We start from the raw sequence: 19,173 nt of genomic DNA, 5'->3' as shown, positions 1-19,173 counted from the left end.
CTCTTCCACAAGTATTGATTCCAAGGGCAATCTTTAATAAGCACGCTGTACATGGAACTTGTCTCCAAGTCCGCTTCCTGGGGAACCCAACCCGCAACCACCACACACATCAACAGTATGAATTACAGAAACACAAAGCAAGTGAAGAAAGCACGGCCCAGAGGAGCACACAAGACATAATTCCGTTTGTATTAAGCTCAAAACAGAAAAACTAAATAATACATTATTTAGAGGTACAGATAGATGGTAAAACTTTTTAAAAAACTTTTTAAAAAAAAAAGTATAAGGGTACAAACTTCTAGTTATAAGATTAACAAGTTTGGAGATCTACTGTATAGCATAGTGATTATAGCTAAGAATACTGGATCACATACGAAAATGTTGCTAAGACAGTAAATCTCAAATGTTCTCACCGCAAAAAGGAAATATTAATTATATGATGGGATGGAAATGGTAACTAATACTAGGGTGATAATCATTTTGCAACTTATAAATGTATCAAATCAACATGTTGTACACCTTAAACTTACAAAATGTTACATATCAAATATGTCTCAATAAAGCTGGAAAAAAGGAAAAAGAAAACTCAGGATAGCGATGACATCTGAGCAGGAATAGGGAGATGCCTTGGGGAAAAACAATAGGAAGTCTAAGATATGGGCATGTTTCATCATTATTATTATTTAAACTACATACATAATTTTTCAATCTCTTGCAGGTAAGATATTTTACCATAAAAAACTTTCAAACGATACCAAAATTGATGCCAAGATTTTAAGTAAACGTGCCTAGAAAATAATGATGCCATTGGGAAACAGCAAACTGAAAGGGGATGTCTGTGGCATGGAAAGGTGGTGAGTTTAGTTTGGAACATGGTCATTGAGGTGAGGACAAGTGACTAATTTCCTAAAGGAAGAGAAAAGACCAGAGCAGGAGGTGGGGTTTGGGGTTCTACAGGACGGAGGTAACCACCGAGGCCCTGAAGGTAGATGAGAATGAAGAACCCTGCGAGGGTGAAGAGCAGAGGTCTGAGGAATGTGCTGAGCAGGGGAGAAGGATGCAGACAGAGATGAAATAGAGGAGAGGGCCAGAAACCGGGAAACCAGGAGGGAGCAGAGATAATGAAGTCCGGAAAGAGTATCATGTGTTCCCAGGAATGCAGCCTCCTTGAAAAATATGAGCATAAAAGACATTCCCCGCCAAATAAAAAAATACTTTTTGATTTTATGCCACTTGGGTTCTATGCCAGTGTTCCCATTCATTTAATAACAATAATCAAGAACATTCTCGGTAATAAGACTCTTGTTTAGTAACAATACTACTTAATTATTTCAAGCATTCTTGAAATTTAATAATTATGTCATAGAAAGAAGACAACTTTCAGGGAACATTTTCAGAGCTTCCACTCTGAAAACACACTGTAGCCAGAGTGTCAACACTGCTCCCTAATGAGATGTTTACCTTCTTTCTGCCACTGTTGCTGCCATCACCACCTCATTCTTGGTTCACTGGAGAGTTTACTCACAGCACCTACGAGAATTTTCAGGTGTTTGCATGGATGTCTTACCAGATAAGGTCTTACTTCATGGGGAAACCAAATCTTATAAAATTGCATCTGTCCTTTCTTAGGCTTAAAGTTATATTCACACAGACTTGCATGGGCAATAAAACTGCCCGAATGGTGGATTTATATTTAGTTATGGGAATAATCTAAGTGGAAGGAGGGAGACAGTATTGAAACTGATATGTATAGTCTTAACCTTATCTCTGCAAACATCTCTGATTTGCTCTTCTAAAATACCTGTCACCGTGCCACTTGGAAAGTACTCACAAATATTAACTGAAAACTTATAATTGGTGCTTTCATATTTTTTTGTGGAATAACACAACTTGGTCCCATATGTCTTCTAACCTTTGTGGAGGAATGAAGACAGGTCAGTGTGAACACAGGCAATTCTGGTGCCTATTACTCATTGGTTTGGCCAAAAAAGAATCAAGTAAGTGCCCACTACAATCTTAGGGACCAGGGATCTGTGGGAATCCAGAGAAATCCTGCTAGTGCTTTCATAGAGCTTACGTACTAATGGAGGGAGACAGGGCATAGGCTGTGTAACAGGACGTCGAATGCTGCTAAGTGCCTTAAAGCCGATAAACAGAGTGGCAGTCTGTGGGCTATATTAAAATTATTTAATTTAGATTTAATTTAGAGGTGTGGCTGAATGATGACACCGAGAGGCAATGCCATTGAAAGAATATTTTTGTTACCTATTTTTCTCGAGAGGAGGGGGCATGTCACGACACACAGGGCCACATAGACTCAGGATTGGTTGGTTTCCATATAAAAGATGTGCTCCCAGCAGAGCCCTTTGCTGTCTCTAAGAATTGGCTACCCTGGGCCAGCAAGATTTTTAAGATGTCAAAAATCATAAAAGACAGAAAATAAAAAGCATGATTAATATAGGGGCTGAGAGGCTCCTTTAGATGGGGTTGTCATTGCAGAGTTTTCAGAGGGATCAACGTTTGAGCTGAGGCCCAAATGGACGAGAAGAAGCCAATCACGAGAAGTTCCGTGGCAGCTAGTGCAAAGACCTTAGGGCTGGAAGGAAAAACCTTGGCACATTCCAGAAACACATGGTCAGTATGGCTGGAGCAGAATGAGAAAAGAGGAAGGAGGTTCAAATGAGGCCATGGAGGAAGCTGGACTCTACTCAAAGTTCAGCGGGAAGCCATGAGAGGTTCAGACCAGAGTGCCGTGAATCTGGAAAAGTCACTCTGGTTGCTGTGTAGAGACCTGATTGTAGGAAGGCAGGAGCGGAAGCAGGGAGGCCCTTGCAGGAACCTACAGGAGAGATGGTGGAGGGGTGGCCTGGCTGTGAAGACTCCTACTCACTCTTCTGTGGGAAGTCCTTCCAGAACACCCCCTCCATAGCACCTCGGTCCATAGCCTCACTCTATGTGATAATTGCCTATTTCCCATCTATCTCGTGATTTGGCCAACTGTGAGCTCTTGAGACCAGGGGCTATTTCTATCATCTCTGAATCCATAGCACCTAGCCCAGGACCAGACTCAGAGCTGAATGAACAAATGATGTGACTCAGGCTTCTACCAAAACAATTCAAAGCTGCACCTAAGGCCTAAAAGGAATTTAAATAGTCATTGAAACTTCTAAGTGCCAAAATAAACCTGGATCACTCCACACTGTCCCATACTTAGTATAATAAACATCCAAAAGGCATCTATTAAAATGAGTGCAAGAGAATCAGATCATCAATTTGGGGGAGAAATTACACAATAGTTTTCCTGAGATAATTTAGGCAAAAATTTCACCCATAATCTGTACTTTAACAAGAAACCATTCTATAGTAATGTGGCCAAACCGCAAAGAATGATGAGCGTCCTGGTCGTGTCATAAAGCGGTGATCCTCAACTCTGCTCAGCGTGTGTCCCCTTTGGGATCCACGTGAAAGCAGCAGGCCAGCCCCACCAGAAGTCCCGAAATGCACGCCCTTCCCCACTCCCAGCTGAGAATTATTATGGCGAAAGGTTGCCTGTACAGCTTTTGGCGCGTTTTGCCCTGCATAGGGTCCCCAGCCCACACTCACTCCCCAAGCTCAGTGTCCAAGAGAGAGGCATCTTTTTCTAGTTTGTACAAAGTTACAGGAAGGGTATAGCAGTGCTGGTCTATGTCATTAAAATACCAAAATATTTCACAAGACTGATAAGTAGCCACTGCCCAGAGGCCCCCGACTGCCCTCAACTGTGGTCCGAGGCCTTCCTCCATGCCCCCCTCCCCACCACCCAGTAACTAAACACGTGAGGGCCTCCAGGACCCCACTCCAGACTTGCCAGCTGCTGGTGCTTGTTCTGATTCATCAGTGCCCACGCCACATGATTATTAAATATTTTGACTATCATACTTGGTTTTATCCATTTTCCTTTGTTTTTTCTTTTTGTGTTTTCTTGCCCACATCCTTAGAAAACCCTTAAGGAACCATTTATAGGCTCTGGAATGGTCTGGTGTAGCACTATATTCCACAATTCCAGATGGTCAGTTTCCAGGGCACGAGAAAGTGACCAGAGCAGAAACCTTGTGACAATTCTGACTGGGTCCTAGCCTCAGCTGACAGATCAGGGCACCAGGGCTAAAACCATCTCTTCTAATTTATCTCATTAATAAATCAAACTAGGAGAGAAAAACATATTCTCTAACTTACTTAGAGAGAGGCAGCATAGAGGAGTGGTTAAGAGATCTAGCCCTAAACTGCCTGGATTCAAAATAATTTCTACTTCTTTCTAGCTGTGTGTTCTTGGGCAAGTTATCTAACTGTTCTGTCCCTCAATTTCTTTACCTGTACAATGGGATAACAATGATAATACCTACTTCATAGGGTTGTTGTGAGGATTAAATATCCAATCTAGGTACTTTGAAAAGTGCCTGGTTCATAGTAAGCCCTCAATAAATATAGCTAGTATGATGAAGAAATAAAAATGTAAAAATTAAGTCCATGGTATCAGAAAACTTTAAAGACATAGGAGGGCTTAGAGATCATTGAGTCCATGCCAAGTTTCCCCATGGGGGACTGAGGCCCCGGGGGGATGAAGTTGTTAATTCAGAGCCATCCCTGCTACTGAGAAGGAGAGAGAAAATCTTATCAATCCTTTTAAAGATGAATAATAATGCTTCCTGCTTTACCATAAGGCTCAGGCAAAGAACTGAATAAATCAGCCAACCAAAACAAAAGCATTCAGGAGGAAAAAATGACCTAATTCTAATGAATGTGTTGCCAAAATGGCAAGTCTACAAACAAAACAAAGAGCACAGCTCCTGATCCTGTCCTTTGTGATGTTTAGCCTGCAGGAATGCGGTGCCCAGGGTGGCCAAGATGTTCCTTCAGGCAGGAGGTATGACCCGGCAAGGTGCTTAACATGCTTGAACTAAGTGTCTAAGGCAGGAAGTAGCTGAAAGCTTTCAGGAAAGGGAAGAGGAACATGACTGTCTTGGTTCAGCAGGGTCTTCTACCTACTGGTGTAAAAAGGGGGTATATTTATACACAGTACTAAAAGAACATGGCTATAATTTTTTAATTATCTAGGGGATTTTGTAACTCTGAAATATAACTGAAAGTATATAGGTATCAGTGAAGTCTTCTTAACATTTATACACTAATTTAATTTTTCTATTTCTTCCAGCCTCACCTATAAAACTATATACAGAACCTCCAGTGACTAGCCTTTTCCACCCTAATTTAATGCTCTGCACCAGGCCACTGATACTCTCAAGTCTCACGATGCTACAATGACTTGGAAGTTGTCGTCTGAAAGTGAGAAAGGAAACACCCCTCCCTCTCTCCTCTGGGGTCTGTTCTGTAGAGGTGTGTTGGGGGGCCCTAAGGCCATCCTCAGGTTTGATGATTTGCCAGGACTCACAGAATTCAGAAAAGCTGTTATACTCATGGCTATGGTTTATTACAGTGAATGATACAGATTAAAATCAGCAAAGGCAAAGGGTGCATAAGACCAAGCACAGGAGAGACCAGGCATAGACTTCCGGTCCTTTTGCAGTGGGATCATACAAAATAGCACCTATTTCTCCCAGAAATGATGTGTGACAACACTTATGTATTACTGTCAACAAGGGAAGCTCACCCTAACCTTGGTGTCCAGGGTTTTTATTGGAGGTCAGTGATGTAGGCATGGAGCATCCATGTGACTCACCTTAGTTACTCAGTCTCCAGCCCCTTCAGGGGCCAAACTGATACAGTGTAGCCCAAGGACCCCCCCCCCCCATAAATCACACTGTTAGCATAAACTACCTGCATCAACAAAGACACTCTTATCAGGCAGGATAGTCCAAGGCGTAGGAGTTATCTCCCAGGAGCCAGGTTAAGGGCCAGACTTTTCTTCAGAAAGTGCAGGGTCTACACATCCCACCCCTGCTGAGTTAACCCTTCACTGCACAAGGGATCTCACAGCAGGGCCCTGAGATGGTACGGAGTTCCGCTTCAGCACATTTGTCCTCTACAACTCCCACCCTTGAACTGCCAGGATGGATGCGCGCTCCACGCTCAAGACCTCCACACCCCTTGGATGTCAAGGCTCTGTAGTCAAGTGTCGCTCATGGTGGAGTCCATCTTCCTTTAAAGTGGGCTCTCTCTTAGAGTCCTTCTTTAATATTTAGCATCTGTCAGGTGCCTGCATATCTGTGTAATGCATGTATCCAAAACCTAATCATGGAGGAGACTCGAGATCCTTTCACAGGAGGCCCCTCAGCCCCTACATAAAACAGAAGATAAAAACAATTACCCCTGGGCGTACCTATTCTCCACTCAGGATCAGAGAGATTTAACAGTGTCTGGAAGCTTTCACTATATAGGAGGGATAGATTTGTGTGCCCGTGAAGAATAACTGAATGAAGACAAGCTCAAGAAAAATTTACATTCCTTGAAACCGTTTTCCAGGTAATCAAAGCAAAAGTGGGAAATTCAACCAATACAAATAGACGTGTTTCAGACATACCAAAAATAGTATTTTTTAACCTATTGCTACAATTAAGCTTCCAGGTCTGGAAATGCAAGAAGAAAGAAATACAAATAGGTTCTTCCTTAAGTCTGACGTAAAAATTCATCTTCCAGACATAAAACTCACTCCTCACTTCCTCCGTACCTTCCATATGGATTTTTCTTTAATACTGGAGACAGAACTCAAGAAAACAAATGCTGGCATCACAATTAATTGAATGTGATTATACTTTATGTTTATAGATCACTTTAGAATTTTGATATACAGATACATAACAAAATTTGATCTTCACAAACCCTAGAAGATAAGAAGTATGATGACCATTTCCAGATCAGCATCCAGACCCAGAGATGTGACCTGTCTTGTCCTCAGTCTCTAAGCAATTAAGTGTCAGGACAGGACCCAGACTCAGGTCTCCCAACCGCCAGTCCAGTGATCTTCCCACCCAACACACTACCCCAGGAATTTGGCAAGGATTTCAAAAAACTCGATCCCTTCAAACTCGCTCCACAAAAAGTGATTTTATATAAAATGTTTTTAAAACATAAGAGAAGACATAGAAACTAATGATATAAACTTCTTTTCTTCAACATGGCCCTAAAATGTTTAATTTTATGCCACTGATCAATGCCAAATGAACAGAAAGTAAATCATATTCACTTCAATAAGGAGAATTCACTAAAACAAAGACTGAATGCTTCTAGGTCAACGAAACAAGTGTGATTGTCAGAGGGTCATAGGAAAATTGGTAGATTTCATGGGAAGTTTTGCTTAATTGTAACTTTCACCAAATTTGTTTCACATGGAGCATCTGAAAGCAGAGTTGGTGGAATTAAGGTAAATGATTAGAAAATATTACTCATTAAAAAAGATTAAAATTTTAATTCTAAGAAACTGTTTTACCACACCTATCTCTCTCTCTCTCTCTCTCACACACACACACACACACAAAGCTTCTTTCTTTCCCAAATAAACAAAATATTACAAAATATAAAATATCCAATGATAATTTTTAAACTTCTCCAAAGGGACAGAATTTAAGAGGGAAATACTGAATTTTGTGTGTAAGGGATCCTAAAAACTAGAAGATTCATGTTCTTTACTCATAAATTTCACCTCTTCAGGTGTGACACCTTTCAGCCTAGGACCTCTTCAAGGTAAATGAGTGGTCAGGGCACCTTCTCGGAGACTCAGTGAGGGTGACAACCATGAAGAGAGTGTGTGAGCAGTGAACTTTGATGTCATGAAATGAGTCTTGGGCGGAGTCAAGAGATCCAGGTTCTAACCCTTGTTCTTGCACAATGAGTTGTATTACATAAAGGAAAACATAACTTTTGAGCTTCAGTTTCCTTCTCTGCAAAATTTCCTGACTGCCTCTCACAACTTTAATAGTTATTTAATTATGCCGATATGTACAGTGTGGTTGAAAACCGCAAAAGTGACATTGAAATGCAAGCATGAATAGCAGAGGAGATTAGACAAGAAAATGATGGAGCAAAAAGTCTTGATTCTGATGAATCATTAGAACAAACTTTTGAAAAATGACACGATGCAAATTAGGGATAGTGGTGTAGGTGTAAGTATAGGTTTCCATGGTGATAAACACTCCTACAGTTAAGGCAGTGTCATGATGTAAAGACTGGGATCTACAACTGTGGGCTTTTCCCAAGAGAAAAGCATACCATCTGGCACCTCTTTTACCAGGATACAGTATAAACAAGCTGCTGATTTTAAAATCAAAATCAAAAAGAGATTTGGTCCAGCCAGAGATTATAGCAAATATTATCCAGTAGTTGAAGAATTGGAGTCAAACAGGAAACTACACTCCTCAATCTCCTTCTTATAGGTAATAGTTTTGTGGGATTTTTAAAATAGAAAATAATGTATTGCAACATATACATAGTCTTGCTTTCTATTTTTTAGGTGACTACTGCTAGTGATTAAAATCCCAGAACTATTTTTAAATAGACAAGGATGTAATGGTTATTCATTACATCAATTTGTCATTAAAAACAAAAGCAGTCTTCAGTTCAAAAGGGGGTTGTATTCCAAGAGTTGTTTATAAATTTTTCTACTTAACTAACACATTTCACATTTGCTGTATGCCAAGTATTGTTCCTGGTCCTTCACAAACACAACTTTAATCCTTATGATAACCCTCTGAAGTAGGAACTAGAGTTGTCATTTGACAGACGAGGAAACCAAGGTACAGAGATGTTAGGTAACTTTCTCAACATCACACAGCTAGTAAATAGCCAGATAATAAGTGCAGAACTGGAAATGCAAAAATGTGGCTCTAGGATTCTTTAGGCACCATATCATGCTGACCTTTTGGAACTTGAATATATTTTCCTACAGAAACAATGTTATAAATAGTTATAAAATTCCACAATCGCCTATTTAACCACATGTAGCTGGCTGAAATTTTATAGATCTATCGACATGCTATCCCTGGTTCCCAGCACAGTATCTGTCACAAAGTAAGTGTTCAATAAATGTTTGTTGAATTGAATATAGAACGGACACCCACTTATGACATTGGCACTCTAGAATGACCTGGAGCATCCAACAACAGGAACGTAGATGTTCTCCTCTCCAGCACCTCCTACGTTGGTCCCAACAGCTTGGTGGTGGAAAGGAATTGGGGCGATTGGGCCTTACACAGGTGGCACAAGTCTTTGGCAGCAGATGACAGATGGGGTCTTGGTTTTGGCAGCACGGCAGCAGCACAAAACTTCAGCAGCAAAACTGGGGAGAGAATCTGAGTTTCTGTTGCTAGGTAGTAGGATACGGTTGCAAGTCTGTGACAGAAGGTGTGTGAAGTACATAGTGGGATGGCAAGGTGAGCTTCTAGGACCAACCTACATGGAAACTGGGTCTCTAACTAGGGCAGCTGTTTGTAAGCAAAGGGAGATGATAAATCAGCCATCTGCAACCCAGAGTTTACATCTAGGTCAACCATTGGGACGGCAAATGTTCTCTCTCTATGGTTTCTCGGTAGGAAAACAATGTAAGTTATTTTTCTGACACTTTCTTCATAGTGTGAGAAATACATAAGAGAAGACTTGCTATGATCATATAAAATACCACATAAATTATACACTAAGTTCTCTAAGATCAGGGACTGTGACTTGTCAATTTTATTCCCAAGATCTAGCAGAAAGTTTTTCACAAGATGTTCAATTAATTATTGATAAAAGTTGAGTGATTACTGGTATGTAAAATATAAACGAAATAAATAACCAAATAATAAGATAAATAATATGATGATAAATCACATAATCACAAATAGAAAATAAGTAATAGAATAAATAAATAGAATAGTTGATAAATGAATATAATAATAAATTGAATAATAAAAAATAGAATGAAAAGTGAATGGAATCATAAGTAACCAGAGTAATAGGTGCATGGTAAATGAATGAAGCAATAATACCAACTATTAACTACTATATTCATCATAAACAGCATAATTAATTTGAAATAATCATATTACTTTGTTATGCAATGTGTAATGCAACAATAAAGAAAATTGACATTAAATCTATCCTTTCCCAAAATAAATTACTCTGAGGCTATCAAAATTCCCATCTCTAATTTTGAAAATCTTATGAAATTGCAGGAAGATGTGATTCCAGTTTATTCAAACAGATATTTTGATCCAACTTCCTCTTTGGACACAACACCAAAATCTATAAAGCAATGTAAGCGAGAATATTCTTTATCTGGTCAGTAAGTAAAGAAATAAAAATACAGGTGTCTTATAATCATCAAACTTGCTAAGAGACTAGATCTTAATTATTCCCACCACAAAAATGAAATAATAATTATGTGACGTGACAGAGGTGCTATTGCTACAATGGCAATCATATGATACTATATTTACACAATATTATATGTCAAATATACTTCAATAAAAAATAAAATAAACAAAAAGAAAAAAATACAGGCGTCTTGGGTCTTAATTCAAGCAACACCATTAACTAATTTGAGAGGTTTTTCTTTTTTTTCTTTTTGAAAAAATTTTTTTTATTGAGGTAACATTGGTTCATAATGTTATATAAATTTCACGTGTACATCATTATATTTTGACTTCTGTATAGACTGCATCGTGTTCACCACCAAAAGTCTAGTTGCCATCTGTCACCGTACTCATGTGCCCCGTTACCCCTTTAACCTTTCCCCCAACCCCCTTCCTCTCTGGTAACCCCCAATCTGTTCTCCGTATCTGTGTGTGTGTGTGTTTGTTTATCTTCCAAATATGAGTGAAATCATATGGTAATTGGCTTTTTCTGTGTGACTTATTTCGCTTAGCATAATACCCTCAAGGTCTATCCATGATGTCACAAATGGCAAGATTTCATCTTTTTTATGGCTGAGTAGTATTCTATTGTGTATATATACCACATCTTCTTTATCCCTTCATCTGTTGATGGACACTTAGGTTGCTTCCATGTTTTGGCTATTGAGATCTTAAAGAAATTATCACTCTGGGTCTTAAATTTTTAATTTTAAAAGAAACAAATCAGTTTAAATTATTTTACATTCTTAATTCCTTTCTAAGTGGTAGACAATTTACCTCGATAGATTTATTCAATATTTGCCTGAAGATTTTGGACTAGATAGCAGAAAAAATACATATAATTTCATAGAAAATATTATGCAAATATTCTTATTTGCACTAATTTTTAACTACTTTCCAAAAGTTCTGGTATCAAAACAGGGTTTATCTGCAATATGAAACAGAGATCAACTGCACAGTTGATACCTTGAAAACTTTGACAACTGTTGAAAACGAAAACCAAATTGATGAAAGCAACAACCCAAAAAAGAATCATGCCTCAATGCTTTTCTACTTTGCCTCAAAAATAATCATTTTCTTCAGGTTCCACTTTAACAAAAAGAATTAGAGAATATAGAAGCATAGGTTTTTCTGTTTTAATTTAGTTTAATTATTTTCTGTTTCTTTTAATTAGGCAATGAGATGGAGGAATATTCTAGCAGTAGCGTCATTACTGGAGGGAATGTTGCCCCAGCTACAGACCTGTCTCAACATTCGAATGTTGATACACATAAAAGTATCGTCAAGTAAAACTATAAGGAAGATAAAGAATGCTTCAATTAATACAATGGCTTGTCAAAAAATATATATTAGTAAACAAGAGTCTATTTCGGAGATCTGTTCCACCATGATGCTACAGACCAGAGTGAGTCATGGCCAGCTCAGTTCACTGAAGCAGCTGACCAAGCCAGAGATGAGATCATGAAACTAAACACATTCTTCACAATCATGACATTGAACTACAATTCTTAATAGCTAAGGTTTGTGAGAGCACCTAATTATAGCCTTAAACTTAAATCCAAAAGAATCCATAGATAAGGTCATCGTAAGTCTTTGTAAATAATTGTAAACAAAAATTTCAAAAATAAAATCCCTTAGAAAAGGTACCAAGGACATCAGATGTACATAGAAAAATGGTGAAGACTATAAAGCACTTGAATCAGATGAAATTAGGCTGATTTCCCAATTTAGTGCCAGGTGGGCTTACGGAATAAACAATAAAATACAAATGCAAAAAAGTGAAAATGATCAAGCTGTATGTTTGAATATAGAATTACAATTTACAAAGCACTTGTATATCCCCACATTTGACATTATAATCCTGTGCACTAGGTACGGCAGGAATTATCATCCCTAATTTTACAGGCGAGAAATCTATGGCTCAAAAAATCTAAGTTTCTAGCTTAAATGAAGTAACTAATGGAGTTAGAACCCTTTGGCAGGCCCTTTGACACCAAATCCAAGCTGGATTCTGTAAATGGCACGAGCGTGTAATGCACAGACCCGAGTTGGAGTCTCAGTTCCAACACTTCCCAGATACGTGTCCTTGGGAAAATCACTTCATGTCTTTGAGCTTTGTTGCGGGTTGATTCTTCAGGAAGTAGATGCTGAGAGAGAGTTTGAAGGTCAAAAGGTGTCTTGGGGAGCCACAGCTATGAAAAGAAAAGGGAGAGAGCAGGACTGGGCAGAGGCAGCTGGCAGACTGGGATGCACACCAAAGTCTTTGCCAGCCCAACAGGAGCTCTGGAGAAAAGATTGCCTGTTAGCACCCAGTATACCAAAAAAAGAATAGCCATTACCATTTGTCAACTGGATCTAATGGACTCATTTTTATTGTTTTATAATTTTAAGTGATTTTTCACAAATAATATACAGAAGTAAGATTAAAGGGATAGTGAAAAGCAGATTTACTAGAAATTTTAATATAAACTTAAACATAGAAAACCCAAGTTTTTATTCCATAGTTGCTGGTTTTGAAGGCATATATACCCAAAATGGGCAACATCCTTTGAATGCATGTCATGCATGAACCTGGGACATTTCCATTCTGTAAATATGGAGTCCAGATTTCAAATGCAGCTGTAATAGGTTCCAGCTCATCAACACTTCTGGTTCTTTCATTTGCATCAACAAAACTACGTACATTTGAGAACTTTGATGGATCTGAAGTTTTTTGAAGAAAGGAGCCATCCTCGTCGCTTCATAATTACGAAACGTCATTTTTAGATTTATAAACACTAGTTGAATAATCAATTCAATTTTTTTTTTATTTCTACATTACCTATCGCCTCCCAGTCACCTTCAAATACATCTGCCTTCCCCATCTGTGCACTCGCAGATCGTACCAAGTAAACTTTGGTCACAAACATCATACAAGATGAAAGACGACTGCCCGCCTCCTTCCAGCAGAGGTTCTGTTCTTGATACTGAGGATTCAGCAGTAAACAAAACAGACAAAAAAAAGGTCCTTAGAGCTTACATTCTAGTGGGGGGGAACAATGGACAAGATAAATAAATGAAACATGGTGTGTTAGAAAGTGATAAATGCCAAGGAGAAAGACTCAAGTATGAATGGGGAATATAAAATATCAGGGGAATATAAACTATCCGAGGGCTGGCTTAGAAATTTTATAAAACTCTGCAAATTTGTTGTTCTCATCACAGGGCTGTTGAGGCGTCTCCTTTGTAAGATCAGTGACGTCACCACATCTTCACCTACTTGTGTGAGAAGAGCTATGGAAAAAGTGCAGACTCACAGAATATATTTTCAAGGTAAATCTGCAAAATTTAAGAATGAGCATCTTATAGATTTACCTTCTCAGAGCAGAATAAAATATCATGGACATATCCGTAATTAATGCACAAAGTGGACTTTGATCTTTGAGTTGTTTTTTTTTTGTGAGGAGATCAGCCCTGAGCTAACATCTGTGCCTATCTTCCTCCACTTTATATGGGACGCCGCCACAGCATGGCTTACCAAGCAGTGCGTCAGTGCGCGCCCGGGATCCGAACCAGCGAACCCCGGGCCGCCGCAGCGGAGCGCGCGCACTTAACCGCTTGCGCCACCGGGCCGGCCCCCTTTGAGTTGTTTTTAATGCAAACTTTGGTTACAAAGAAAAAGAATGCTAAGATCGGGATAATTTTTTTAAATATTTAGGGATAGACCGAAACTAATGGGTTTAAGGAAGGGGAAAAAACTCTTTTGGCTGTTGAATCAGTGGGCTGAAAAGAAGCATTATTATTGCTCAAAAATCTTTCATAGAATGATTCAATGACAATTTAGTGGCTAACAACTCCCACTTTATCAACAGTGCTTGCTTTCAATGATATTCCACATAAATGAGCAAAGGCAGGCTTCTCTCCGAGAGAATGGTTACAATGCTCAACTTGTTCCCAAAAATTTAAAAGGGAATGTGAAGCTACTCATCATTATCATTGGATTAAAATAAGAAAGAAAAGTTTCCTGACAAATCACTACTGAGCAAAACTTGCATTTGAATTGTGACTAATGCTGAAACCTGGTTTAACAATCCTCCTGCAATGGCATTGGAAACATGTATGAGTTTAACGGACCTAGAGACAAAGAAATGTATAATTTGCCAACTACAGATTTCTATGAAGGTGAAAAAATGATTGGCAGGAAATTATAGATTGCAGAGCACTCAAGAATTCTAAGGAAATAATAACTCTAATTCTTCCAGTATTAATTGGCCCAATAAGGTAAGGTTAAGTCAAAATAAATTTTTTTATTTATATTTATATCTCTTTACTAAACTTTAGGGCAGTATGAAATTGTTCTATTATTGTTTGCTCAATTATTCCTTGCAAAATTTTCAGATAAATTTTTGGTAAAAAAAACAACAAAAAAAAAACTTTTGTTGGTGTCACTAGATTTTTTTAGGATGTAATCCACAGTGGATATTAGTTCCTAAAAAATTTCTCTGAGACTATTTCTTGACAATTAAATGTGAATCAGTAATTATACGAAGTCCATTAAAATGTTCATTAACTTTTTTTCATTTTTAAATCTCCTAGATCACTGCAGCCACTCTTAATAATGCCAACATATTTCTTCACCTGCTAGACTTGCAGCTGAGGACTTCAAAATGAAGTGAGTTTGCCTCAAAATATCATCTTTCATCACGGCATAAAACAAGACTTATTTTTTTACTTTTTACATAACATGTATATCAAGGAATTAATCCAGGCAATTAGGTCCAAGTGTCAGCCAAATCTAATATACTAATATAAAATATCTAGAAAAAGCTAAACAATTCAGAGTTTTAAAAATTGATTTGATAATCTTTGTTTAAATATTTCGAAAGAAGAATTTCAAGTTGAGCTGGATGGTGATGGACAAATACTATTTAAATTAAAGTTTCTCAAAGTAATTAATCTGATTCATAAATCATATTGCAAAAATCTCTTAAGGTACAAATATGAGCTCCGTGTACACCAACCAGTAGAAGCTAATATAAATGGTCAAAAAAAAGTGCTCAACGAGCTGAATCGGACCACATCGGGCCTCAAAACGCAGCCTGAAGCCTGACGGAAGAACTGGCTGCCTCAGGGAGAACCACGAGGAAGTGGGAGCAATAAACCCAGGAACGGGCTTCCTCAGGGCTGTTCCAAAAGGTTCCTGACCCCCAAGGGTTTTCGCTACTGTGACTTTTGCGTTCTACTCTGCCAGGAAATGAGCGCTTTGAAAAGACAGCCCAATGGGGACGTGACAGTAGAAATGAACGTCGCCCCAGGGACAGATCTGACCAGCTGCTGACCAGCATGAGAGAGCAATACCAGGAGTCGGCCCAGCACAATCGCCGCGCGGCCGAGGAGCAGTTCCGCAAGCGGCTCACGGCTGCAAAGCGCGAGAACACAGAATGCCAGGCCCAGGGACCGGAGCTTTGATTTCATTGTGCTTTGTTGATTTCATTCTCGCTGAGTGCGTCCTTGCAGATGCAGTTCTCCACCGATGCAGGAGCGGCTGGCTCAGCCGTGAACCAGGTAATGGAACTGAGAAGAGTCCTCCAGATTGAACTGCAGTCTGTCCTGGCCACGGTAGGTGAGAAAGGGGCACTCACTCGACTTACACTTCCAAAGCTTTAAAAAATTGTTTTGCAGGGCCGGCCAGTGGCTTAGCGGTTAAGTGCGCGCCCTCTGCTACTGGCGGCCAGGGGTTGGGTCCCGGCGCTCACAAAACGCACCGCTTCTCCGGCCATGCTGAGGCGGCGTCCCACATACAGCAACTAGAAGGATGTGCAGCTATGACATACAACTATCTACTGGGGCTTTGGGGGGGGCGGGGAAGGGAGGAGGATTGGCAATAGATGTTAGCTCAGAGCCAGTCTTCCTCAGCAAAAAGAGGAGGATTTGCATGGATGTTAGCTCAGGGCTGATCTTCCTCACACACACACAAAAATTTGTTTTGCAGACATCGTTTTGAAGCATGTTGGCAAAATGTTGGCATCTGGGTAAAATGGGAATAATAGTACCTACCTCGTAAGGTTGTTATGAGAATTAAGTGAGTTAGTAGAACAGTGCCTAGTGCATAGGGAATGCTATACTATATTATATATTACTATATACTATATTACTGTATACTAATATAATATACAGTAATGATTGTATACTAAGTGTATATTATATAAGTATATAAGTATACTAATAATAAGTAGTAATATACTATTATAATATACTCTGATTAGTATTGGTTATTATTACTATTATTGGTTTTTAATTATTAAAGCTAAATCTCCATTAAGTGTTTCAATTGAAGACACCCTCATCACAGAAACATAAGTTTCAGTATTCATACTCTGAATACCGGGCAGTTTTATTCTGACTGTGTCTCCATTTCAATTTGCTTGTTCATGTGTAGCAAAGTTCCCTGGAAGGGACCCTGGCAGACACAGAAGCTGACTACCTAGCTCAGCTGTCGGAAATCCAGCTGCAGATCAGCAGCCTGGAGGAGCAGATCTGCCAGATCCGGGGCGAGACCGAATGCCAGAACGCAGAGATGGACATCAAGACCCGCCTGGAGATGGAGATCGAGACCTACCACCGCCTGCTCGATGGAGAGGGAGGGCAAGCCATCAATACCTTGATTTTTATGTTTTCTAAAAAATGAAGAAATTATTTTTAATTCACACCTAAAAAATTTTCAGAAAGTTTCAAATAAAGTATCCCTTGGGAGAAAGATGCTACATTGGAAAGAAAATATGTCTGTTTCTTTACAGTTCTTTGGCTAAAGAGAAGTAAGTGAGGATAATCATTTCTTTCACTTTTTATTTCTTAGTAGTTCTGGAGGAAAAGGAGCTGGATACAGAAGGTCATTCTCTGTGGACTCGAGAGGAGGACCCCGCATGGCTCCACCAAGGAGTAAAGTTGCTTTTTAAAAATAATATTTTCTGCTTACTTAATGAGCATCTATCATTAGTAAAGGCCATGTTTTATTTTTTTTTAAGAAGATTGGCCCTGGCCCTGTGGCTTAGCGGTTAAGTGCGTGCACTCCGCTGCTGGCGGCCTGGGTTCGGATCCCCGGCATGCACCGACGCACCGCTTCTCCGGCCATGCTGAGGCCCTGTCCCACATACAGCAACTAGAAGGATGTGCAGCTATGACATACAACTATCTACTGGGGCTTTGGGGGGGAAATAAATAAATAAAATTAAAAGAAGATTGGCCCTGAGCTAACATCTGTTGCCAATCTTCCTCTTTTTCTTTTTTTTCCCCCCAAATCCCCATACATAGTTGTATATCCTAGTTATAGGTCCTCCTAGTTCTTCTATGTGGGACACCCCCTCACCATGGCTTGATGAGCAGCGCGTAGGTCCACACCCAGGATCCAAAACGGTGAACCCCAGGCGGCCAAAGCAGAACGCGAAAACTTAACTGCTACGCCACCGGGCTGGCCCCAATGGACTTTTTTTATCTCCAAAAATCTAGGCTAGAGTAATTCATTTTAAAACATGACTTGTGGTAATCATTTCACAATATATACGTATACCATATATACATATGTTGTGCACCTTAAATTCAATGTTATATGTCAACTATATCTCAATAAAACTGGAAAATAAAATAAGATAAGACATGACTTGTGAACCAACCTTTATATTTTCAGTTCTAAAATTCTCTTTTTTTTTTAGATTCAAATAAAAGCAGAGGAACCAGAGCAGTGTCAGTTCATGGCCAAATGATTCCATCAAAAGTCAACAACGTTTCTGATGCAAAATTCAAATAAGAGTAAGCGGCACTCTACCCTGGAAAAGTAAATGATGAATTCGAACAAATAAGGGAATAATCCAACAAGCCTGAGGAGACAAACCTTCGACTGCTACTGTAGTCGTTTCTGATATTCTCTTGTCTTTATTGGTTTGGTTTTGTCTTTGAAATGCAAAATGTGTTTTCCTTCTTAATCATTCTACGTCAATAAACTTTCCACCTGTTGCAAATCAACTACATCAGTCTTTGTTATGTGGTAATGCACTGACTTTTTTACAACAGCTTTATTGAGCTATAATTCACCCATTTAAAGAGTACAAGTCAATGATTCTTAGTGTATTCATAGAGTTGTACAACTATCACCACAATCAATTTTAGAGCATTTTTGTCACCTCAAACAGAGACCTTATATCCATTAGCAGTCACTCCCCATTTCCCCCCACAAACCCCCACCCTCAAGCCCTAAGCCATCGCTAATCTACTTATTGTCCTAAAAATTTTCCTATTCTGGACTTTTCATGTAAATGGAATCACATGATATATGGTCTTCCATGTCTGGCTTCTTTCACTTAGCATAATGTTTTCGACATTCACCCATGTTGTAGCATGTCAGTACTTCACCCCTTTTTGTTGCTGAACAATATTCTCTTGCATCAGTATACCACATTTTATTCATCCATTCATCAAATGATGAACATTTGGCTTATTTACACTGTTTTGCTACTATGAGTAATGTTGCTATGAACACTTATGTACAAGTTTTTTGTGGACATATGTTTTCATTTCTCTTGGGTGTATTCCTAGGAGTGGAATTGCTGGGTCATATGTTAACTCTATGTTTAACCCTTTGAGAAACTGCCAGACTGTTTTTCATAGCAGCTGCACCATTTTACATTCCTGTCAGCAGTGTATGAGGGTTCCAACTTCTTCACATCCTCGCCAACACTTGTTATTGTCTTTTTTTTATTATTATTATAGCAATCCTAGTAGGTATTAAGTGGTATCTCATTGTAGTTCCACACCGACTCTTTAAATTTGTTGTTTTATATTAGTCCAAAACCATGCCAAAAAAATGATTATGAAATAT

General features: G+C 39.1%; 1 protein-coding gene across 1 annotated transcript; it reads left to right on the top strand.

Moving 5' to 3' along the window:
* Positions 1–15,600: 15,600 nt before the first annotated feature.
* Positions 15,601–17,004, top strand: LOC147915016 (keratin, type I cytoskeletal 24-like). The gene is made up of 2 exons (XM_087440212.1): positions 15,601–15,866; positions 16,741–17,004. The coding sequence occupies exons 1-2, from the start codon at positions 15,819–15,821 to the stop codon at positions 16,987–16,989; spliced, it is 297 nt and encodes a 98-aa protein (XP_087296338.1). The 5' UTR covers positions 15,601–15,818; the 3' UTR covers positions 16,990–17,004.
* The last annotated feature ends 2,169 nt before the right edge of the window (positions 17,005–19,173 follow it).

The sequence above is a fragment of the Ceratotherium simum genome, chromosome 16 (genome assembly GCF_057802395.1).
Source record: "Ceratotherium simum simum isolate JZ-2026a chromosome 16, ASM5780239v1, whole genome shotgun sequence".
In the NCBI taxonomy this organism is placed as follows: domain Eukaryota; kingdom Metazoa; phylum Chordata; class Mammalia; order Perissodactyla; family Rhinocerotidae; genus Ceratotherium; species Ceratotherium simum.
This window is presented reverse-complemented; position numbering and strand designations above follow the sequence as displayed.